Raw genomic sequence first — 26,152 nt, forward strand, 5'->3', positions numbered from 1 at the left:
TTCATAAACGAATAACGAAATAACAAATTGTTTTTTCATTTTCCGATTTTGGTTTCCGTATTGAATATTAAAAGAACGAATGATGAATGGATTCTCCTTCTCACTAGATTAATTACCTCAGTAAACAGTTTCCTAATGAGTTTATGGTCTTAACTGCTTGTTTCAAGTCCTCTCCAAAATATTAATTTCGTAACCTGTGGTCCTCTGAATAAGGTCACTTCTGCCTCTAAAAAGATGACGACGGCCATAATGCAAACTCAAGGCATCCAAACAGTAGTCCACAAACCGATGGGTGGAGTCACAGTGGGTTGACTCTTGGGTTGAACACAAAATCAGATCGCCAGAATACCAAGTTTTGGTGTCTTGGGACATTTTCTGAAACAACAAATGATCGTTTTTCTTGGGAGGAAAGTCTCTAGGGAAGAGATGAGGGTTGAAGTTCACTTTGGCAGATCAAACAATACTTATTCTAATATGATTACTTGTAGAAATTAAAAGCCACAGCCAATGTGATTATCACTGGTAACAAGAGTCACTCTCTTTTGTTTCACCAACAGCTGCTACCGAAGACTGGCCTCTAGGTCCTTCAGAGACATTACTCTACGTAGTACTCTTTCAGAGCGCTATCATGTAAATGATAACACCTCCTCTAATTATCACAAGGAAACATCCACGAGCAGAATGTCACATACTGTGGCATTACACCAATAGAAAACAACCACAGAAGAAATGTTCCACTTGACTGGCCAATCACCGCCTATATTTCCTTTAATGGAAAAGTTTGCGCAAGTGGTGTTATCTGTGAGAAAGTTTCGCTTCACTGTCTTTTAACTCTCATTCATCATCATCACAGATGGACGGGCTGCACATGTTTCTGGTCGTTCTCTTAGGTAAATCTTTTGATGAAATATTTGGATGATTTAATCACAATTCTTAGGTTCCATTTTGAGAGTAGTTCATTCCTACATTCTCAGTGTTGTTGTGTTGCACCTGCTGTAATGTGAGATCCTGTAATACTGAGCACATTTCTAACTGCTTTTATGATTGTGTTTGTGTTCCAGGAGTCGTTTCTTACAGTCATGATCAGGTCACTGGATCAGTGTTGGAGGTGTCAGTCCGACCAGGAGACAACATCACTCTGTACTGTGACTGCAAAAAATCACTTGGAGTTTACATAATGTGGTACAGGAACTGCTCTCATGAGAACCAGCCTCCGTTTATCCTTAGAATTACAAATTTTAAAACTCATTTTAAGTTTGTGGACAACACTTCCTCTGATTCCTATGACCTGCTGATCATGAACGTCACTGAATCAGATGAGGGGCTCTACTACTGTGGAACTCAACAGACAGAAGTGGTGGAAAAAGATAAAATTGCTCCCAAAACTGATTACAGATATGGCAACGTCACAACAAGGATCATACTCAGTAAGTATTGTTGTCTGAATTATCTTTGTACCTGAAATATCTGTAATCCTTTGACTAAATTCATACAGTAAGAAGCCCAGATGTTGTGCACTTATTGATGATGAAAAAGCTGAACCACAACGAAGTTCACTCACCATTCACTGTATGTGAGAATTTTGTACATGAACACAGTGTATTATCATATAATACTTTTTTGTCATATCTGGGACTTCATGTAACTGAATTGTTGTAAGTCGTTCTTAAACATGCACCCTTTATGTATTGTTATTCACAGTGAGTTTTGGGATAATTTTACATTTGTAATGTGAGAGGACAGGCTCAAACAGGGTTAAAGGTTGCATATTGCACTTATTGCTGGAGTGAGCTAATAATCTAATAAGCCAGAGACTTTATTCAAATGAGAATAGATATCACTTCAGAGGAGATACTGGAATGGGACCAAAGTTGAGAATAGTCTTATCAACAAGGCAGGGTCAACAGTACACTGTGCATCGGTCTTGGCAGGAGACATAATAATGGCAATGCAGGATTTTATTTTATTTTCTGCTCAACAAAGACTTGAGTTTTCCAGCTATCACACTTATGTCCACATACACATAAAACCATGGTGAACACAATGAAAAAGAAACGTGTATTAATTCTGACATGTTAGTTAGATCAGAAATAACTGAAGCTCATCGACACAACTTTGTGTTTCTTCCAGACTCGAGTGAGACTGATCACTGTCAGCCTTCCCGCCCGAATGCACAAGACTGTGATGTGTGCTGGAGACTGCTGTTTTCTCTGTGTCCAGTTTCTGCTGTTCTCTCCTCTCTCATCTCCGCTCTTGTGGCTTATCATCTCTGTAGAAAGAAAGGTAACTCACTTTTTAATCTTGAAGTAGTAATATCACACATTTTGTGAATAATTAATCCACATAATTCATTGACCATGATGCTGTATTTATTTCTGCAGCTCAAGGCCCTCAAGTTGATGAGCAAAAACCTGAAAGTAGACATCAAACAGGACCAAATCAGGTAGGTGTAACAGTAGAACATAATGCACCATGGCATTAAACAACAGCGTGATCAGGATTGTAAACAAATATCAAATCTTAGGTTGAAGATGTGTGTTACGCTGCACTGGACATCCGTCAGCCATCACAGAGACCAAAGAAGAAGAAGAGAAGTCAGAGTTCTGACTTCAGCACCTATTCTGCCATCAACACTTCCAGGATGTAGAGGGCCTAAAACAAAAGAAAAAATGAGTATAATGATGATTGATAAAGAATTATAAAACTAATTGTCCCCATTTAAAGCGGCAGAACTGGATAATAAAGAAAATTTGTATGCATAAAATACAGGGTTTTTTGTTGTTGTTTGTTTGTTTCAAGGTAAAAAGCACTTGTGTTTCTTTTAAAGGTTAAACTTTATCCTTTAGTGTCAGCTCTCCTCAGAGGATCAGTATAATTGTTGTAAGAAAGAGTTGTATCAGGATGTTATTTGTTACTTCTCCGACACACAGTACTTATAATGTTGGAATTGCATTTCTACTCTTTAAAGGGGCTCTGCAGAACTTCTGTGTTGTTCTTGAAGTTGGTCGTTAGTTTAGTCTAGTTAGCAAACTCCATTACTAAACGAACGTTGGCTACTGTTGGCACTGAGACGAGGCACTCGAGAACATGCATAAAGTCACATCCTTTGGGCTGTCGAAAAAAATCCAATCCGAGTCCTTCACAAAGAAATCCACCATCCAGTAGCATTAAACAACTTCAGCAAATCGTCTACAGGCTTGTATAAGCAGAGAGAGAGAGACGGAGAAGGTTTCATTTTTCACATCACATTACAATCTGTTCACACGTGGCCAATAAAAAAGTGATTATTACATGTAAATTACTACAAATTGTTACATAAAGCCCCTTTAACTGGTCAGATTGTTCTATCTGTGTTCTATCATGAACCACAGTGGATATCAGTTCATTCAGCTTTCCCAGAATATATGCATCACATGCACTTTATGTCCTTACACCAATTGAATAAAAGATTAAAATGGATGTGCTGTAAAAATGAAGAATAAATAAAAAACCTCCAATTAGAAAACCAGTTTATTGTTGTTGATTACAATTCAGCTTCAGCTTCACCTTTTTTGATTGAAATCGATCCGTAACATTTCATAACCATTGTGATGGCTGCTTGTCGGTAACAAGACATGATGGCTGTTAGATCAATGTTTTCAGGCAATTTCCTGTTTTTATCTTGAGTTAGCCATCAGCCCCAACCCCTTCATGAGTAGAGTTTGATACAACTTAGTATTTGTTATGTTGGAGCTGCAGCAGAGGATAAAACTCAAAGTAATCATACTGTACAGAAGCCAAGATGGCTACAGTTTAATGTTCATCCTTAGCTTATTTATTTAATGCCCAACTTCTGTTTGTGAGAAGTTACATGACAATATAGTGTTGACAATAAAGCCCACCTTGGCCACATCATGTGGCACCATGTTAGCAGCTCACAGGAAACCCACATTGACAAACAGCCCCACCTTTACAGAGCTTGACATTCAAACAGTAGGTCAGTGCGCAGTTTCATTGTTCAGAGTTCACTCGAGTGTCACTGACTCTTGTGCTGGAAGGTGTCAGAATCTTCAGTCAGAATTGAGCGCCTCTGCAGCGGCCTCAGCTACATTTGGATGTACGTATTTCTGACTCTTGGTCGTATCTGTGGCCACAACATAGAATACGTACTATGCGCTTGTATACACAGATGCCAGTGTTAGTAAGGTGATGATTTTCTTAGCATCCGCATATCTATAAAACAATCGTGTCAAATCTAAATAGATTTGAGTGAATTATAACAAATCATACTATTCTGGCTATAATCAGTACATAATCATTGTTTTCGACTAAAAATGTTAGATCTTGTGTGTTACGCTGTCTGGATATCCACCAGGCATCACAGAAATCGAAGAAGATGAACACTTTCTGACTTTAGTACTTATACTTGGAGCATGTATAACCAAACAAAGACTTTTATTCTTAGCTCAAGTGCTATCAGGAAGTGATTTGTTACCAACTAAACAAATTACAGTAGTAATATATCAAGAAAACATTAATATTTACCCTGTCAACAAGGCATGTAAAGCTTTGGCTCAATGTGCTCAGCATTGTATATCTGGTGAGATGAAACATTTTTCCATGTAAACAATAATAATAATCATCATTGTGAACAATTAATGCAATGTTAAATTTCAACTCTGCTGGTATTGATAACAATTTTATGGAGACAAATTTGAAAAAAAAACCAACAATATTTACACTATTAGATGCATGAACCACAGTGTATCCATTCTTCCATTTATGAAAAAATATTCACGACTGAATTAATTCCTTTATTCTTTCATTCTTCACAGACAAAATGTGTGTTTTATTTCACTCCCCACTTAAATAACAGTGTATAAATTGATCAGATGTACACATTAACCTCTCTATAAAAACATTGTTTGATGTTGCTGATTGCAAAAAGTGTCAGGTTCAGATTCTTGATTAAAATCGATCTGTAACATCTCATAATGGTAGTGATGGTTGTGTCTCTGTAACAAGACACAAAAGCTGTTTGCAGGCAATTTCCTGTTTTTATCTCAAGTTAGTTGCCAGCTCACAATCTTTGGCCAGTAGTCCGATACAATTCGAGGTATGATCAGTAAGGCTTACAGGAAACCCACAGTGACAAACAGCCCCTCATGCACTGCAAAGCTTAACATGCAAACAGACCGAAGCTGCAGGCTGCTGAAGGTGTTTGTGGAATTGGGTTTGATTTAACAAAAATATCAAAGTTTATTCTAAACATTGTTCCTAATTTGGTTGGACACTTTTTAAAATGTATTTTTTTTAAAGTCTGTTGTTACAGTTGAGCAAAACCCTGTTCAGTATCCAGCAGCTCTGCAGCCACCTCAGCTACGTTTAGATATACAGCTTATTTCTGAGTCTACGTCAAATGGCTGACCACTTCCTAACCCTGTGATGTCAATAAAATCAGCTTCAGTTGCTCTTCATGTGAGTATGATTTGTTTGCAGACAGATGCAGAGTGTGGTTTCCTGCAGAGACAATGGTCAATGGGGTTATGCTTGAATTATACCATCTCCGTCCTTCAGGTATAAACAAATAACTTGTGTTGTGTTGGATGACAAAAAAATATCATTTTGACTTATTAAAGTATTCCTCTAGATTTTTTACACATATTCATAAACACTTGTAGTGAGGATGAGTGTATTGGAAAACACAACATAAGTTTCTCTGTGAAAAACGGAGAAGGTGGAGATGTGGATGGTGTAATCTGTAAACAGTTAGAAACACCATCTCAAGGTGAAGCTCTGCTGACCTCTAGTGGATATGTAGTAGTAGTAACACAAAAAGGCCCAAAAAGAAAGTAGACTCAAAGCAGTCCACACTGATGACACAGTGCTTTATATTAATCTTTTAATTTACCATTGCTACTGGATTCTGTTACTGCCAAAAAATACCACACAGAAGTGGCTCTTGAAAAAAATGTCATAAAATGAAATCCCCGGTGGAACAAACGCCCAGTCCAAATGATTTTGAAAGTCTTTGACTATAGTATTGTTTTGGCGATGCTGTTTGTAGTAGAGAGGGCCTCATATCATCGTTAAGCACTAACAAAACAATCAGATTTTTGCCACAACAGACCGGCACATGTGTTAGCAACCCTTAGGTTGATTACAACAGAAGCAATACATGATATTCCCAACCTTTCTGACAACACAGACCAGACAAGAGCTATAATTTGTGGGCAACCCTTGGTGGTAAACAATAAAATGTCTTCATTGTCATGTTCACACTTTCGTGAATTAAATCAGTTTTGTGAAAATCTTAATGTAAATAAAAAATGTTTGCCTTGTGATATGTAATAAAATTGTTGCCATTTCTAGGAAATAAATAACAAAACACAATGCAGTACATTAATGACAATTACATCAGTCCACTTTGTTCCTACTGGGTTTTCAAGGCTTGATACTGAACAACCCAAGACCCAGTACAGGTCCACGGCCCGGTGGTTGGGAAACCCTGCTTTAATGTGACCATTATATCCAATTTATTTTTATGGTGATGTAAAAAACCTGAAAAATGGAAATCTTGTAAAGGCAACAGTTTAGTATAGAAGTGAGCATGTAAGAGTTTAGAGAATATAATATATCCAACACAAGTCAGGTGGTACTGAGACAAAAAGGCTCAATTACAAATCTGTCTGCTACTTCAGCACCTCGGACAGCGCCATGGATTTATTAATACACAGCACAGTTAGGCTTCTGATGTTTCTGAGCCATGGTCGAGGCCATGGATTATAACCTGGGGCGGCTGTGCGTCAGGGGTAGAACCAGCTTCTTGTTATCGGAATGTCGCTGGTTTGATTCCCCTGGTCTGCATGTCGAAGTGTCCTTGGGCAAGATAGTGAACTCCAAACTGCTCCTGATGTGCTGGTTGGCACCTCATGGCAGCCACCGCCATCAGTCTATGAGTGTATGTATGAATTACATACTTTTGTGGCTTTGGACAAAAGCGTCTGCTAAATGCCTTGAATGTATAAATGTATTAATGTACAAACCTCGGCCAGAAAAAGTATCAATGAGTCAAGCATCTAGACACATTCAACTTTACAACCCTTCTACCCCTGCACTCTCTCTGCTACTAGGGTCTCTGATCCCCCCTGTGATGTCCCCTGTCATATTGGATAATTGGTTTCTTGAGACTTTTTAATACTGAGCCAGTAGATCCACAGCAAATAGGTAGGAATAGAAAAAAGACAGAAAGTCAGTTTACTATGAGCAAGAACAATAAGAAAAAAATGCTGGAGTTAAAATGATCAAAATTTAGGATTGTAAACCAATAACAGACCATGTCATTGTATAATTCATTGTCATTTCATCTCCCCCATATTTATTACATTTTTCAGTTCATGAACTGGCTTGAAAATGACTGAACAACACCATCTATAGGCAGAACGCCACTTTTAAGGTGGACTGGCAAATTCCAATAAGAAGCTGTGAATCGGACGCCAACTTCAGTGTCGTCTGTTGCAGCGTAGTGGAAATCTCTGCATGTGTCTTGCCAGTTTCAAATAAGCCTTTATTATATTAGCGTGTGATTCCAGTGTGGTCAAGGTGTCGATTGGGGTGCCCTGGGTCCCTGGTGAGATCCAATTAGGATATCCACCCCAGCTCCACCCTCTGAATAAGGTCACTTATTCTGGCCACTTAAAAAGCTGGCGACAGCCATAATGCAAACTCAAGGCATCCAAACAGTAGTCCACAAACCGATGGGTGGAGTCACAGTGAGTTAACTTTTGGGTTGAACACAAAATCAGATCTCCAGAATACCAACTTTTGGTGTTTGGGACATTTTCTGAAACAACAAATGATGTCATTTTTCTTGGGAGAAAAGTCTCTAGGGAAGAGATGAGGGTTGAAGTTGAGTTTGGCAGATCAAACAATCTACACATGAGCCATACACAGGATGTTTTAGTAAGTATTGATAATATACTTATTCTAATATGATTACTTGTAGGAATTAAAAGCTACAGCCGATGTGATTATCACTGGTAACAAGAGTCACTCTCTTTTGTCTCACCCACAGCTGCTATCGAAGACTGGCCTGTTAAATCTTTGAAAATGGCAACAGGCTGCATAGTAACAATACATTTACAATTTAAAGTCTCACAACATGAATGTTAAAGAGCGGACGGCATAACCAAGACCAAATATACTACTAGGTCCTTCAAAGGCATTACTCTACATACTGTAGTACTCTTCCAGAACGCTACCATGTAAATGATAACACCTCCTCTAATTATGTTACATCAAAAGGAAACATCAACGAGCAGAATGTCACATACTGTGGCATTACACCAATAGAAAACAACCACAGAAGAAATGTTCCACTTGACTGGCCAATCACAGCCTATATTTCCTTTAATGGAAAAGTTTGCGCAAGTTGTGAAATCAGTGAGAAAGTTTCGCTTCACTGTCTCTTAACTCTCATTCATCATCATCACAGATGGACGGGCTGCACATGTTTCTGGTCGTTCTCTTAGGTAAAACTTTTGATAAAATATTTGGATGATTTAATCACAATTCTCAGGTTCCATTTTGAGAGTAGTTCATTCCTACATTCTCAGTGTTGTTGTGTTGCACCTGCTGTAATGTGAGACCCTGTAACACTGAGCACATTTCTAACTGCTTTTATGATTGTGTTTGTGTTCCAGGAGTCGTTTCTTACAGTCATGATCAGGCCACTGGATCAGTGTTGGAGGTGTCAGTCCGACCAGGAGACAACATCACTCTGTACTGTGACTGCAAAAAATCACTTGGAGTTTACATAATGTGGTACAGGAACTGCTCTCATGAGAACCAGCCTCCGTTTATCATGAAATTTACAAAAGGTAAAGCTGAAGATTTCCTGAAGATGTACCCTCGTTTTAAGTTTGTGAACAACACTTCCTCTAATTCCTATGACCTGCTAATCATGAACGTCACTGAATCAGATGAGGGGCTCTACTACTGTGGAACTCAACAGACAGAAGTGGTGGAAAAAGATAAAATTGCTCCCAAAACTGATTACAGATATGGCAACGTCACAACAAGGATCATACTCAGTAAGTATTGTTGTCTGAATTATCTTTGTACCTGAATTATCTGTAATCCTTTAACTAAATTAATTCAGTAAGAAGCCCAGATATTGTGCACTTATATTGATGATGAAAAAGCTGAACCACAACGAAGTTCACTCACCATTCACTGTATGTGAAGATTTTGTGCATGAACACAGTGTATTATCATATAATACATTTTTGTCATATCTGGGACTTCATGTAACTGAATTGTTGTAAGTCGTTCTTAAACATGCACCCTTTATGTATTGTTATTCACAGTGAGTTTTGGGATAATTTTACATTTGTAATGTGAGAGGACAGGCTCAAACAGGGTTAAAGGTTGCATATTGCACTTATTGCTGGAGTGAGCTCAAAATCTAATAAGCCAGAGACTTTATTCAAATGAGGATAGATATCTCTTCAGAGGAGATACTGGAATGGGACCAAAGTTGAGAATAGTCTTATCAACAAGGCAGGGTCAACAGTACACTGTGCATCGGTCTTGGCAGGAGACATAATAATGGCAATGCAGGATTTTATTTTATTTTCTGCTCAACAAAGACTTGAGTTTTCCAGCTATCACACTTATGTCCACATACACATAAAACCATGGTGAACACAATGAAAAAGAAACGTATATTCATTCTGACATGTTAGTTAGATCAGAAATAACTGAAGCTCATCGACACAACTTTGTGTTTCTTCCAGACTCGAGTGAGACTGATCACTGTCAGCCTTCCCGCCCGAATGCACAAGACTGTGATGTGTGCTGGAGACTGCTGTTTTCTCTGTGTCCAGTTTCTGCTGTTCTCTCCTCTCTCATCTCCGCTCTTGTGGCTTATCATCTCTGTGGAAAGAAAGGTAACTCACTTTTTAAACTTGAAGTAGTAATATCAGACATTTTGTGAATAATTAATCCACATAATTCATTGACCATGATGCTGTATTTATTTCTGCAGCTAAAGGCCCTCAAGTTGATGAGCAAAAACCTGAAAGTAGACATCAAACAGGACCAAATCAGGTAGGTGTAACAGTAGAACATAATGCACCATGGCATTAAACAACAGCGTGATCAGGATTGTAAACAAATATCAAATCTTAGGTTGAAGATGTGTGTTACGCTGCACTGGACATCCGTCAGCCATCACAGAGACCAAAGAAGAAGAAGAGAAGTCAGAGTTCTGACTTCAGCACCTATTCTGCCATCAACACTTCCAGGATGTAGAGGGCCTAAAACAAAACAAAAAAAGAGTATAATGATGATTGATAAAGAATTATAAAACTAATTGTCCCCATTTAAAGCGGAAGAACTGGATAATAAAGAAAATTTGTATGCATAAAATACAGGGTTTTTTGTTGTTGTTTGTTTGTTTCAAGGTAAAAAGCACTTGTGTTTCTTTTAAAGGTTAAACTTTATCCTTTAGTGTCAGCTCTCCTCAGAGGATCAGTATAATTGTTGTAAGAAAGAGTTGTATCAGGATGTTATTTGTTACTTCTCCGACACACAGTACTTATAATGTTGGAATTGCATTTCTACTCTTTAAAGGGGCTCTGCAGAACTTCTGTGTTGTTCTTGAAGTTGGTCGTTAGTTTAGTCTAGTTAGCAAACTCCATTACTAAACGAACGTTGGCTACTGTTGGCACTGAGACGAGGCACTCGAGAATGTGCATAAAGTCACATCCTTTGGGCTGTCGAAAAAAATCCAATCCGAGTCCTTCACAAAGAAATCCACCGTCCAGTAGCATTAAACAACTTCAGCAAATCGTCTACAGGCTTGTATAAGCAGAGAGAGAGAGAGACGGAGAAGGTTTCATTTTTCACATCACATTACAATCTGCTCACACGTGGCCAATAAAAAAGTGATTATTACATGTAAAATACTACAAATTGTTACATAAAGCCCCTTTAACTGGTCAGATTGTTCTATCTGTGTTCTATCATGAGCCACAGTGGATATCAGTTCATTCAGCTTTCCCAGAATATATGCATCACATGCACTTTATGTCCTTACACCAATTGAATAAAAGATTAAAATGGATGTGCTGTAAAAATGAAGAATAAATAAAAAACCTCCAATTAGAAAACCAGTTTATTGTTGTTGATTACAATTCAGCTTCAGCTTCACCTTTTTTGATTGAAATCGATCCGTAACATTTCATAACCATTGTGATGGCTGCTTGTCGGTAACAAGATATGATGGCTGTTAGATCAATGTTTTCAGGCAATTTCCTGTTTTTATCTTGAGTTAGCCATCAGCCCCAACCCCTTCATGAGTAGAGTTTGATACAACTTAGTATTTGTTATGTTGGAGCTGCAGCAGAGGATAAAACTCAAAGTAATCATACTGTACAGAAGCCAAGATGGCTACAGTTTAATGTTCATCCTTAGCTTATTTATTTAATGCCCAACTTCTGTTTGTGAGAAGTTACATGACAATATAGTGTTGACAATAAAGCCCACCTTGGCCACATCATGTGGCACCATGTTAGCAGCTCACAGGAAACCCACATTGACAAACAGCCCCACCTTTACAGAGCTTGACATTCAAACAGTAGGTCAGTGCGCAGTTTCATTGTTCAGAGTTCACTCGAGTGTCACTGACTCTTGTGCTGGAAGGTGTCAGAATCTTCAGTCAGAATTGAGCGCCTCTGCAGCGGCCTCAGCTACATTTGGATGTACGTATTTCTGACTCTTGGTCGTATCTGTGGCCACAACATAGAATACGTACTATGCGCTTGTATACACAGATGCCAGTGTTAGTAAGGTGATGATTTTCTTAGCATCCGCATATCTATAAAACAATCGTGTCAAATCTAAATAGATTTGCGTGAATTATAACAAATCATACTATTCTGGCTATAATCAGTACATAATCATTGTTTTCGACTAAAAATGTTAGATCTTGTGTGTTACGCTGTCTGGATATCCACCAGGCATCACAGAAATCGAAGAAGATGAACACTTTCTGACTTTAGTACTTATACTTGGAGCATGTATAACCAAACAAAGACTTTTATTCTTAGCTTAAGTGCTATCAGGAAGTGATTTGTTACCAACCAAACAAATTACAGTAGTAATATATCAAGAAAACATTCATATTTACCCTGTCAACAAGGCATGTAAAGCTTTGGCTCAATGTGCTCAGCATTGTATATCTGGTGAGATGAAACATTTTTCCATGTAAACAATAATAATAATCATCATTGTGAACAATTAATGCAATGTTAAATTTCAACTGTGCTGGTATTGATAACAATTTTATGGAGACAAATTTGAAAAAAACAACCAACAATATTTACACTATTAGATGCATGAACCACAGTGTATCCATTCTTCCATTTATGAAAAAATATTCACGACTGAATTAATTCCTTTATTCTTTCATTCTTCACAGACAAAATGTGTGTTTTATTTCACTCCCCACTTAAATAACAGTGTATAAATTGATCAGATGTACACATTAACCTCTCTATAAAAACATTGTTTGATGTTGCTGATTGCAAAAAGTGTCAGGTTCAGATTCTTGATTAAAATCGATCTGTAACATCTCATAATGGTGGTGATGGTTGTGTCTCTGTAACAAGACACAAAAGCTGTTTGCAGGCAATTTCCTGTTTTTATCTCAAGTTAGTTGCCAGCTCACAATCTTTGGCCAGTAGTCCGATACAATTCGAGGTATGATCAGTAAGGCTTACAGGAAACCCACAGTGACAAACAGCCCCTCATGCACTGCAAAGCTTAACATGCAAACAGACCGAAGCTGCAGGCTGCTGAAGGTGTTTGTGGAATTGGGTTTGATTTAACAAAAATATCAAAGTTTATTCTAAACATTGTTCCTAATTTGGTTGGACACTTTTTAAAATGTATTTTTTTTAAAGTCTGTTGTTACAGTTGAGCAAAACCCTGTTCAGTATCCAGCAGCTCTGCAGCCACCTCAGCTACATTTAGATATACAGCTTATTTCTGAGTCTACGTCAAATGGCTGACCACTTCCTAACCCTGTGATGTCAATAAAATCAGCTTCAGTTGCTCTTCATGTGAGTGTGATTTGTTTGCAGACAGATGCAGAGTGTGGTTTCCTGCAGAGACAATGGTCAATGGGGTTATGCTTGAATTATACCATCTGCGTCCTTCAGGTATAAACAAATAACTTGTGTTGTGTTGGATGACAAAAAAATATCATTTTGACTTATTAAAGTATTCCTCTAGATTTTTTACACATATTCATAAACACTTGTAGTGAGGATGAGTGTATTGGAAAACACAACATGAGTTTCTCTGTGAAAAACGGAGAAGGTGGAGATGTGGATGGTGTAATCTGTAAACAGTTAGAAACACCATCTCAAGGTGAAGCTCTGCTGACCTCTAGTGGATATGTAGTAGTAGTAACACAAAAAGGCCCAAAAAGAAAGTAGACTCAAAGCAGTCCACACTGATGACACAGTGCTTTATATTAATCTTTTAATTTACCATCGCTACTGGATTCTGTTACTGCCAAAAAATACCACACAGAAGTGGCTCTTGAAAAAAATGTCATAAAATGAAATTCCTGGTGGAAAAAACTCCCAGTCCAAATGATTTTGAAAGTCTTTGACTATAGTATTGTTTTGGCGATGCTGTTTGTAGTAGAGAAGGGCCTCATATCATCTTTAAGCACTAACAAAACAATCAGATTTTTGCCACAACAGACCGGCACATGTGTTAACAACCCTTAGGTTGATTACAACAGAAGCAATACATGATATTCCCAACCTTTCTGACAACACAGACCAGACAAGAGCTATAATTTGTGGGCAACCCTGGGTGGTAAACAATAAAATGTCTTCATTGTCATGTTCACACTTTCGTGAATTAAATCAGTTTTGTGAACATCTTAATGTAAATAAAAAATGTTTGCCTTGTGATATGGCAATTACATCAGTCCCCGTTGTTCTTACTGGGTTTTCACGGCTTGACACTGAACAACCCAAGACCCAGTACAGGTCCACGGCCCGGTGGTTGGGAACCCCTGCTTTAATGTGACCATTATATCCGATCTATTTTTATGATGATGTAAATGAAAAACCTGAAAAATGGAAATCTTGTAAAGGCAACAGTTTAGTATAGAAGTGAGCATGTAAGAGTTTAGAGAATATAATATATCCAACACAAGTCAGGTGGTACTGAGACAAAAAGGCTCAATTACAAATCTGTCTGCTTTTTCAGCACCTCGGACAGCGCCATGGATTTATTAATACACAGCACAGTTAGGCTTCTGATGTTTCTGAGCCATGGTCGAGGCCATGGATTATAACCTGGGGCGGCTGTGCGTCAGGGGTAGAACCAGCTTCTTGTTATCGGAATGTCGCTGGTTCAATATCCCTGGTCTGCATGTCGAAGTGTCCTTGGGCAAGATAGTGAACTCCAAATTGCTCCTGATGTGCTGGTTGGCACCTCATGGCAGCCACCGCCATCAGTCTATGAGTGTATGTATGAATTACATACTTTTGTGACTTTGGACAAAAGCGTCTGCTAAATGCCCTGAATGTATTAATGTATTAATGTACAAACCTCGGCCAGATAAAGTATCAATGAGTCAAGCATCTAGACACATTCAACTTTACAACCCTTCTACCCCTGCACTCTCTCTGCTACTAGGGTCTCTGATCCCCCCTGTGATGTCCCCTGTCATATTGGATAATTGGTTTCTTGAGACTTTTTAATACTGAGCCGGTAGATCCACAGCAAATAGGTAGGAATAGAAAAAAGACAGAAAATCAGTTTACCATAAGCAAGGACAATAAGAAAAAAATGCTGGAGTTAAAATGATCAAAATTTAGGATTGTAAACCAATAACAGACCGTGTCATTGTATAATTCATTGTCATTTCATCTCCCCCATATTTATTACATTTTTCAGTTCATGAACTGGCTTGAAAATGACTGAACAACACCATCTATAGGCAGAATGCCACTTTTAAGGTGGACTGGCAAATTCCAATAAGAAGCTGTGAATTGGACGCCAACTTCAGTGTCATCTGTTGCAGCATAGTGGAAATCTCTGCATGTGTCTTGCCAGTTTCAAATAAGTCTTTATTATATTAGCGTGTGATTCCAGAGTGGTCATGGTGTCGATTGGGGTGCCCTGGGTCCCTGGTGAGATCCAATTAGGATATCCACCCCAGCTCCACCCTCTGAATAAGGTCACTTATTCTGGCCACTTAAAAAGCTGGCGACGGCCATAATGCAAACTCAAGGCATCCAAACAGTAGTCCACAAACCGATGGGTGGAGTCACAGTGGGTTAACTTTTGGGTTGAACACAAAATCAGATCTCCAGAATACTAACTTTTGGTGTTTGGGACATTTTCTGAAACAACAAATGATGTCATTTTTCTTGGGAGGAAAGTCTCTAGGGAAGAGATGAGGGTTGAAGTTGAGTTTGGCAGATCAAACAATCTACACATGAGCCATACACAGGATGTTTTGGTAAGTATTGATAATATACTTATTCTAATATGATTACTTGTAGGAATTAAAAGCTACAGCCGATGTGATCACTGGTAACAAGAGTCACTCTCTTTTGTCTCACCAAGAGCTGCTACCAAAGACTGGCCTGTTACATCTTTGAAAATGGCAACAGGCTGCATAGTAACAATACATTTACAATTTAAAGTCTCACAACATGAATGTTAAAGAGCGGACGGCATAACCAAGACCAAATATACTACTAGGTCCTTCAAAGGCATTACTCTACATAGTACTCTTTCAGAACGCTACCATGTAAATGATAACACCTCCTCTAATTATGTTACATCAAAAGGAAACATCAACGAGCAGAATGTCACATACTGTGGCATTACACCAATAGAAAACAACCACAGAAGAAATGTTCCACTTGACTGGCCAATCACAGCCTATATTTCCTTTAATGGAAAAGTTTGCGCAAGTTGTGAAATCAGTGAGAAAGTTTCGCTTCACTGTCTTTTAACTCTCATTCATCATCATCACAGATGGACGGGCTGCACATGTTTCTGGTCGTTCTCTTAGGTAAAACTTTTGATAAAATATTTGGATGATTTAATCACAATTCTTAGGTTCCATTTTGAGAGTAGTTCATTCCTACATTCTCAGTGTTGTTGTGTTGCACCTGCTGTCATGTGAGACCCTGTAACACTGAGCACATTTCTAACTGCTTTTATGATTGTGTTTGTGTTCCAGGAGTCGTTTCTTACAGTCATAATCAGGTCACTGGATCAGTGTTGGAGGTGTCAGTCCGACCAGGAGACAACATCACTCTGTACTGTGACTGCAAAAAATCTCTTGGAGTTTACATAATGTGGTACAGGAACTGCTCTCATGAGAACCAGCCTCCGTTTATCATGAAATTTACAAAAGGTAAAGCTGAAGATTTCCTGAGGATGTACCCTCGTTTTAAGTTTGTGAACAACACTTCCTCTAATTCCTATGACCTGCTAATCATGAACGTCACTGAATCAGATGAGGGGCTCTACTACTGTGGAACTGAACAGAGAAAAGTGGTGGAAAAAGATAAAATTGCTCCCAAAACTGATTACAGATATGGCAACGTCAGAACAAGGATCATACTCAGTAAGTATTGTTGTCTGAATTATCTTTGTACCTGAATTATCTGTAATCCTTTAACTAAATTAATTCAGTAAGAAGCCCAGATGTTGTGCAGTTATTGATGATGAAAAAGCTGAACCACAACGAAGTTCACTCACCATTCACTGTATGTGAAGATTTTGTGCATGAACACAGTGTATTATCATATAATACATTTTTGTCATATCTGGGACTTCATGTAACTGAATTGTTGTAAGTCGTTCTTAAACATGCACCCTTTATGTATTGTTATTCACAGTGAGTTTTGGGATAATTTTACATTTGTAATGTGAGAGGACAGGCTCAAACAGGGTTAAAGGTTGCATATTGCACTTATTGCTGGAGTGAGCTCAAAATCTAATAAGCCAGAGACTTTATTCAAATGAGGATAGATATCTCTTCAGAGGAGATACTGGAATGGGACCAAAGTTGAGAATAGTCTTATCAACAAGGCAGGGTCAACAGTACACTGTGCATCGGTCTTGGCAGGAGACATAATAATGGCAATGCAGGATTTTATTTTATTTTCTGCTCAACAAAGACTTGAGTTTTCCAGCTATCACACTTATGTCCACATACACATAAAACCATGGTGAACACAATGAAAAAGAAACGTATATTAATTCTGACATGTTAGTTAGATCAGAAATAACTGAAGCTCATCGACACAACTTTGTGTTTCTTCCAGACTCGAGTGAGACTGATCACTGTCAGCCTTCCCGCCCGAATGCACAAGACTGTGATGTGTGCTGGAGACTGCTGTTTTCTCTGTGTCCAGTTTCTGCTGTTCTCTCCTCTCTCATCTCCGCTCTTGTGGCTTATCATCTCTGTGGAAAGAAAGGTAACTCACTTTTTAATCTTGAAGTAGTAATATCAGACATTTTGTGAATAATTAATCCACATAATTCATTGACCATGATGCTGTATTTATTTCTGCAGCTAAAGGCCCTCAAGTTGATGAGCAAAAACCTGAAAGTAGACATCAAACAGGACCAAATCAGGTAGGTGTAACAGTAGAACATAATGCACCATGGCATTAAACAACAGCGTGATCAGGATTGTAAACAAATATCAAATCTTAGGTTGAAGATGTGTGTTACGCTGCACTGGAAATCCGTCAGCCATCACAGAGACCAAAGAAGAAGAAGAGAAGTCAGAGTTCTGACTTCAGCACCTATTCTGCCATCAACACTTCCAGGATGTAGAGGGCCTAAAACAAAAGAAAAAAAGAGTATAATGATGATTGATAAAGAATTATAAAACTAATTGTCCCCATTTAAAGCGGAAGAACTGGATAATAAAGAAAATTTGTATGCATAAAATACAGGGTTTTTTGTTGTTGTTTGTTTGTTTCAAGGTAAAAAGCACTTGTGTTTCTTTTAAAGGTTAAACTTTATCCTTTAGTGTCAGCTCTCCTCAGAGGATCAGTATAATTGTTGTAAGAAAGAGTTGTATCAGGATGTTATTTGTTACTTCTCCGACACACAGTACTTACAATGTTGGAATTGCATTTCTACTCTTTAAAGGGGCTCTGCAGAACTTCTGTGTTGTTCTTGAAGTTGGTCGTTAGTTTAGTCTAGTTAGCAAACTCCATTACTAAACGAACGTTGGCTACTGTTGGCACTGAGACGAGGCACTCGAGAATGTGCATAAAGTCACATCCTTTGGGCTGTCGAAAAAAATCCAATCCGAGTCCTTCACAAAGAAATCCACCGTCCAGTAGCATTAAACAACTTCAGCAAATCGTCTACAGGCTTGTATAAGCAGAGAGAGAGAGAGACGGAGAAGGTTTCATTTTTCACATCACATTACAATCTGCTCACACGTGGCCAATAAAAAAGTGATTATTACATGTAAATTACTACAAATTGTTACATAAAGCCCCTTTAACTGGTCAGATTGTTCTATCTGTGTTCTATCATGAGCCACAGTGGATATCAGTTCATTCAGCTTTCACAGAATATATGCATCACATGCACTTTATGTCCTTACACCAATTGAATAAAAGATTAAAATGGATGTGCTGTAAAAATGAAGAATAAATAAAAAACCTCCAATTAGAAAACCAGTTTATTGTTGTTGATTACAATTCAGCTTCAGCTTCACCTTTTTTGATTGAAATCGATCCGTAACATTTCATAACCATTGTGATGGCTGCTTGTCGGTAACAAGATATGATGGCTGTTAGATCAATGTTTTCAGGCAATTTCCTGTTTTTATCTTGAGTTAGCCATCAGCCCCAACCCCTTCATGAGTAGAGTTTGATACAACTTAGTATTTGTTATGTTGGAGCTGCAGCAGAGGATAAAACTCAAAGTAATCATACTGTACAGAAGCCAAGATGGCTACAGTTTAATGTTCATCCTTAGCTTATTTATTTAATGCCCAACTTCTGTTTGTGAGAAGTTACATGACAATATAGTGTTGACAATAAAGCCCACCTTGGCCACATCATGTGGCACCATGTTAGCAGCTCACAGGAAACCCACATTGACAAACAGCCCCACCTTTACAGAGCTTGACATTCAAACAGTAGGTCAGTGCGCAGTTTCATTGTTCAGAGTTCACTCGAGTGTCACTGACTCTTGTGCTGGAAGGTGTCAGAATCTTCAGTCAGAATTGAGCGCCTCTGCAGCGGCCTCAGCTACATTTGGATGTACGTATTTCTGACTCTTGGTCGTATCTGTGGCCACAACATAGAATATGTACTATGCGCTTGTATACACAGGTGCCAGTGTTAGTAAGGTGATGATTTTCTTAGCATCCGCATATCTATAAAACAATCGTGTCAAATCTAAATAGATTTGAGTGAATTATAACAAATCATACTATTCTGGCTATAATCAGTACATAATCATTGTTTTCGACTAAAAATGTTAGATCTTGTGTGTTACGCTGTCTGGATATCCACCAGGCATCACAGAAATCGAAGAAGATGAACACTTTCTGACTTTAGTACTTATACTTGGAGCATGTATAACCAAACAAAGACTTTTATTCTTAGCTTAAGTGCTATCAGGAAGTGATTTGTTACCAACTAAACAAATTACAGTAGTAATATATCAAGAAAACATTAATATTTACCCTGTCAACAAGGCATGTAAAGCTTTGGCTCAATGTGCTCAGCATTGTATATCTGGTGAGATGAAACATTTTTCCATGTAAACAATAATAATAATCATCATTGTGAACAATTAATGCAATGTTAAATTTCAACTCTGCTGGTATTGATAACAATTTTATGGAGACAAATTTGAAAAAAACAACCAACAATATTTACACTATTAGATGCATGAACCACAGTGTATCCATTCTTCCATTTATGAAAAAATATTCACGACTGAATTAATTCCTTTATTCTTTCATTCTTCACAGACAAAATGTGTGTTTTATTTCACTCCCCACTTAAATAACAGTGTATAAATTGATCAGATGTACACATTAACCTCTCTATAAAAACATTGTTTGATGTTGCTGATTGCAAAAAGTGTCAGGTTCAGATTCTTGATTAAAATCGATCTGTAACATCTCATAATGGTAGTGATGGTTGTGTCTCTGTAACAAGACACAAAAGCTGTTTGCAGGCAATTTCCTGTTTTTATCTCAAGTTAGTTGCCAGCTCACAATCTTTGGCCAGTAGTCCGATTCGAGGTATGATCAGTAAGGCTTACAGGAAACCCACAGTGACAAACAGCCCCTCATGCACTGCAAAGCTTAACATGCAAACAGACCGAAGCTGCAGGCTGCTGAAGGTGTTTGTGGAATTGGGTTTGATTTAACAAAAATATCAAAGTTTATTCTAAACATTGTTCCTAATTTGGTTGGACACTTTTTAAAATGTATTTTTTTTAAAGTCTGTTGTTACAGTTGAGCAAAACCCTGTTCAGTATCCAGCAGCTCTGCAGCCACCTCAGCTACATTTAGATATACAGCTTATTTCTGAGTCTACGTCAAATGGCTGACCACTTCCTAACCCTGTGATGTCAATAAAATCATCTTCAGTTGCTCTTCATGTGAGTGTGATTTGTTTGCAGACAGATGCAGAGTGTGGTTTCCTGCAGAGACAATGGTCAATGGGGTTATGCTTGAATTATACCATCTCCGTCCTTCAGGTATAAACAAATAACTTGTGTTGTGTTGGATGACAAAAAAATATCATTTTGACTTATTAAAGTATTCCTCTAGATTTTTTACACATATTCATAAACACTTGTAGTGAGGATGAGTGTATTGGAAAACACAACATGAGTTTCTCTGTGAAAAACGGAGAAGGTGGAGATGTGGATGGTGTAATCTGTAAACAGTTAGAAACACCATCTCAAGGTGAAGCTCTGCTGACCTCTAGTGGATATGTAGTAGTAGTAACACAAAAAGGCCCAAAAAGAAAGTAGACTCAAAGCAGTCCACAGTGATGACACAGTGCTTTATATTAATCTTTTAATTTACCATTGCTGCTGGATTCTGTTACTGCCAAAAAATACCACACAGAAGTGGCTCTTGAAAAAAATGTCATAAAATGAAATCCCCGGTGGAACAAACTCCCAGTCCAAATGATTTTGAAAGTCTTTGACTATAGTATTGTTTTGGCGATGCTGTTTGTAGTAGAGAAGGGCCTCATATCATCTTTAAGCACTAACAAAACAATCAGATTTTTGCCACAACAGACCGGCACATGTGTTAGCAACCCTTAGGTTGATTACAACAGAAGCAATACATGATATTCCCAACCTTTCTGACAACACAGACCAGACAAGAGCTATAATTTGTGGGCAACCCTGGGTGGTAAACAATAAAATGTCTTCATTGTCATGTTCACACTTTCGTGAATTAAATCAGTTTTGTGAACATCTTAATGTAAATAAAAAATGTTTGCCTTGTGATATGTAATAAAATTGTTGCCATTTCTAGGAAATAAATAACAAAACACAATGCAGTACATTAATGGCAATTACATCAGTCCACTTTGTTCCTACTGGGTTTTCAAGGCTTGATACTGAACAACCCAAGACCCAGTACAGGTCCACGGCCCGGTGGTTGGGAACCCCTGCTTTAATGTGACCATTATATCCAATTTATTTTTATGGTGATGTAAAAAACCTGAAAAATGGAAATCTTGTAAAGGCAACAGTTTAGTAGAGAAGTGAGCATGTAAGAGTTTAGAGAATATAATATATCCAACACAAGTCAGGTGGTACTGAGACAAAAAGGCTCAATTACAAATCCGTTTGCTACTTCAGCACCTCGGACAGCGCCATGGATTTATTAATACACAGCACAGTTAGGCTTCTGATGTTTCTGAGCCATGGTCGAGGCCATGGATTATAACCTGGGGCGGCTGTGCGTCAGGGGTAGAACCAGCTTCTTGTTATCGGAATGTCGCTGGTTTGATTCCCCTGGTCTGCATGTCGAAGTGTCCTTGGGCAAGATAGTGAACTCCAAACTGCTCCTGATGTGCTGGTTGGCACCTCATGGCAGCCACCGCCATCAGTCTATGAGTGTATGTATGAATTACATACTTTTGTGGCTTTGGACAAAAGCGTCTGCTAAATGCCCTGAATGTATAAATGTATTAATGTACAAACCTCGGCCAGAAAAAGTATCAATGAGTCAAGCATCTAGACACATTCAACTTTACAACCCTTCTGCCCCTGCACTCTCTCTGCTACTAGGGTCTCTGATCCCCCCTGTGATGTCCCCTGTCATATTGGATAATTGGTTTCTTGAGACTTTTTAATACTGAGCAGGTAGATCCACAGCAAATAGGTAGGAATAGAAAAAAGACAGAAAATCAGTTTACCATGAGCAAGGACAATAAGAAAAAAATCCTAGAGTTAAAATGATCAAAATTTAGGATTGTAAACCAATAACAGACCGTGTCATTGTATAATTCATTGTCATTTCATCTCCCCCATATATATTACATTTTTCAGTTCATGAACTGGCTTGAAAATGACTGAACAACACCCTCTATAGGCAGAATGCCACTTTTAAGGTGGACTGGCAAATTCCAATAAGAAGCTGTGAATCGGACGCCAACTTCAGTGTCGTCTGTTGCAGCATAGTGGAAATCTCTGCATGTGTCTTGCCAGTTTCAAATAAGTCTTTATTATATTAGCGTGTGATTCCAGTGTGGTCATGGTGTCGATTGGGGTGCCCTGGGTCCCTGGTGAGATCCAATTAGGATATCCACCCCAGCTCCACCCTCTGAATAAGGTCACTTATTCTGGCCACTTAAAAAGCTGGCGACGGCCATAATGCAAACTCAAGGCATCCAAACAGTAGTCCACAAACCGATGGGTGGAGTCACAGTGGGTTAACTTTTGGGTTGAACACAAAATCAGATCTCCAGAATACTAACTTTTGGTGTTTGGGACATTTTCTGAAACAACAAATGATGTCATTTTTCTTGGGAGGAAAGTCTCTAGGGAAGAGATGAGGGTTGAAGTTGAGTTTGGCAGATCAAACAATCTACACATGAGCCATACACAGGATGTTTTGGTAAGTATTGATAATATACTTATTCTAATATGATTACTTGTAGGAATTAAAAGCTACAACCGATGTGATCACTGGTAACAAGAGTCACTCTCTTTTGTCTCACCAAGAGCTGCTACCAAAGACTGGCCTGTTATATCTTTGAAAATGGCAACAGGCTGCATAGTAACAATACATTTACAATTTAAAGTCTCACAACATGAATGTTAAAGAGCGGACGGCATAACAAAGACCAAATATACTACTAGGTCCTTCAAAGGCATTACTCTACATAGTACTCTTTCAGAACGCTACCATGTAAATGATAACACCTCCTCTAATTATGTTACATCAAAAGGAAACATCAACGAGCAGAATGTCACATACTGTGGCATTACACCAATAGAAAACAACCACAGAAGAAATGTTCCACTTGACTGGCCAATCACAGCCTATATTTCCTTTAATGGAAAAGTTTGCGCAAGTGGTGAAATCAGTGAGAAAGTTTCGCTTCACTGTCTCTTAACTCTCATTCATCATCATCACAGATGGACGGGCTGCACATGTTTCTGGTCGTTCTCTTAGGTAAAACTTTTGATAAAATATTTGGATGATTTAATCACAATTCTTAGGTTCCATTTTGAGAGTAGTTCATTCCTACATTCTCAGTGTTGTTGTGTTGCACCTGCTGTAATGTGAGACCCTGTGACACTGAGCACATTTCTAACTGCTTTTATGATTGTGTTTGTGTTCCAGGAGTTGTTTCTTACAGTCATGATCAGGTCACTGGATCAGTGTTGGAGGTGTCAGTCCGACCAGGAGACAACATCACTCTGTACTGTGACTGCAAAAAATCACTTGGAGTTTACATAATGTGGTACAGGAACTGCTCTCATGAGAACCAGCCTCCGTTTATCCTTAGAATTACAAATTTTAAAACTGATATCAAATCAAAAAATAATTTCCTGATGTACCCTCGTTTTAAGTTTGTGGACAACACTTCCTCTGATTCCTATGACCTGCTGATCATAAACGTCACTGAATCAGATGAGGGGCTCTACTACTGTGGAACTCAACAGAGAAAAGTGGAGGAAAAAGATAAAATTACTGACAAAACTGATTACAGATATGGCAACGTCACAACAAGGATCATACTCAGTAAGTATTGTGGTCTGAATTATCTTTGTACCTGAAATATCTGTAATCCTTTAACTAAATTCATTCAGTAAGAAGCCCAGATGTTGTGCACTTATATTGATGATGAAAAAGCTGAACCACAACGAAGTTCACTCACCATTCACTATATGTGAGGATTTTGTGCATGAACACAGTGTATTATCATATAATACATTTTTGTCATATCTGGGACTTCATGTAACTGAATTGTTGTAAGTCGTTCTTAAACATGCACCCTTTATGTATTGTTATTCACAGTGAGTTTTGGGATAATTTTACATTTGTAATGTGAGAGGACAGGCTCAAACAGGGTTAAAGGTTGCATATTGCACTCATTGCTGGAGTGAGCTCAAAATCTAATAAGCCAGAGACTTTATTCAAATGAGAATAGATATCACTTCAGAGGAGATACTGGAATGGGACCAAAGTTGAGAATAGTCTTATCAACAAGGCAGGGTCAACAGTACACTGTGCATCGGTCTTGGCAGGAGACATAATAATGGCAATGCAGGATTTTATTTTATTTTCTGCTCAACAAAGACTTGACTTTTCCAGCTATCACACTTATGTCCACATACACATAAAACCATGGTGAACACAATGAAAAAGAAACGTATATTAATTCTGACATGTTAGTTAGATCAGAAATAACTGAAGCTCATCGACACAACTTTGTGTTTCTTCCAGACTCGAGTGAGACTGATCACTGTCAGCCTTCCCGCCCGAATGCACAAGACTGTGATATGTGCTGGAGACTGCTGTTTTCTCTGTGTCCAGTTTCTGCTGTTCTCTCCTCTCTCATCTCCGCTCTTGTGGCTTATTATCTCTGTGGAAAGAAAGGTAACTCACTTTTTAATCTTGAAGTATTAATATCACACATTTTGTGAATAATTAATCCACATAATTCATTGACCATGATGCTGTATTTATTTCTGCAGCTCAAGGCCCTCAAGGTGATGAGCAAAAACCTGAAAGTAGACATCAAACAGGACCAAATCAGGTAGGTGTAACAGTAGAACATAATGCACCATGGCATTAAACAACAGCGTGATCAGGATTGTAAACAAATATCAAATCTTAGGTTGAAGATGTGTGTTACGCTGCACTGGAAATCCGTCAGCCATCACAGAGACCAAAGAAGAAGAAGAGAAGTCAGAGTTCTGACTTCAGCACCTATTCTGCCATCAACACTTCCAGGATGTAGAGGGCCTAAAACAAAAGAAAAAAAGAGTATAATGATGATTGATAAAGAATTATAAAACTAATTGTCCCCATTTAAAGCGGCAGAACTGGATAATAAAGAAAATTTGTATGCATAAAATACAGGGTTTTTTGTTGTTGTTTGTTTGTTTCAAGGTAAAAAAGCACTTGTGTTTCTTTTAAAGGTTAAACTTTACCCTTTAGTGTCAGCTCTCCTCAGAGGATCAGTATAATTGTTGTAAGAAAGAGTTGTATCAGGATGTTATTTGTTACTTCTCCGACACACAGTACTTATAATGTTGGAATTGCATTTCTACTCTTTAAAGGGGCTTTGCAGAACTTCTGTGTTGTTCTTGAAGCTGGTCGTTAGTTTAGTCTAGTTAGCAAACTCCATTTCTAAACGAACGTTGGCTACTGTTGGCACTGAGACGAGGCACTCGAGAACGTGCATAAAGTCACATCCTTTGGGTCCAGCTCTTTATGATTGTTTCGTACTGTTCAGGATTTTTTTCCACCATTAGATGCATGAACCACAGTGTATCCATTCTTCCATTTATGAAAACATATTCACGACTGAATTAATTTCTTTATTCTTTCATTCTTCACAGACAAAATATTTGTTTTATTTCA

At 38.2% G+C, this 26,152-nt stretch overlaps 2 protein-coding genes and 1 long non-coding RNA gene across 4 annotated transcripts; all 3 read left to right on the forward strand.

The window, feature by feature from the left end:
• Positions 1–807: 807 nt before the first annotated feature.
• LOC141005562 (uncharacterized) lies at positions 808–2,748 on the forward strand. The gene is made up of 5 exons (XM_073477435.1): positions 808–890; positions 1,062–1,427; positions 2,131–2,283; positions 2,382–2,443; positions 2,525–2,748. Exons 1-5 carry the CDS (start codon positions 854–856, stop codon positions 2,645–2,647), a joined length of 741 nt encoding a protein of 246 aa, XP_073333536.1. The 5' UTR covers positions 808–853; the 3' UTR covers positions 2,648–2,748.
• A 5,899-nt stretch (positions 2,749–8,647) lies between these two features.
• LOC141005636 (uncharacterized) lies at positions 8,648–10,409 on the forward strand. 2 transcript variants are annotated; one of them, XM_073477567.1, is made up of 5 exons: positions 8,648–8,858; positions 8,961–9,071; positions 9,777–9,929; positions 10,028–10,089; positions 10,171–10,409. In XM_073477567.1, the coding sequence occupies exons 1-5, from the start codon at positions 8,798–8,800 to the stop codon at positions 10,291–10,293; spliced, it is 510 nt and encodes a 169-aa protein (XP_073333668.1). In that variant the 5' UTR covers positions 8,648–8,797; the 3' UTR covers positions 10,294–10,409. The 2 variants fall into 2 exon arrangements, with proteins under 2 accessions (XP_073333668.1, XP_073333661.1); XM_073477560.1 differs by having other exon boundaries at positions 8,648–9,071.
• A 6,829-nt stretch (positions 10,410–17,238) lies between these two features.
• LOC141006710 (uncharacterized) lies at positions 17,239–17,994 on the forward strand. Its single transcript, XR_012179941.1, has 3 exons — positions 17,239–17,513; positions 17,612–17,673; positions 17,755–17,994. It is a non-coding gene; the product is annotated as an uncharacterized lncRNA (long non-coding RNA).
• Positions 17,995–26,152: the final 8,158 nt, after the last annotated feature.

Source organism: Pagrus major, chromosome 1 (genome assembly GCF_040436345.1).
Source record: "Pagrus major chromosome 1, Pma_NU_1.0".
NCBI lineage: Eukaryota > Metazoa > Chordata > Actinopteri > Spariformes > Sparidae > Pagrus > Pagrus major.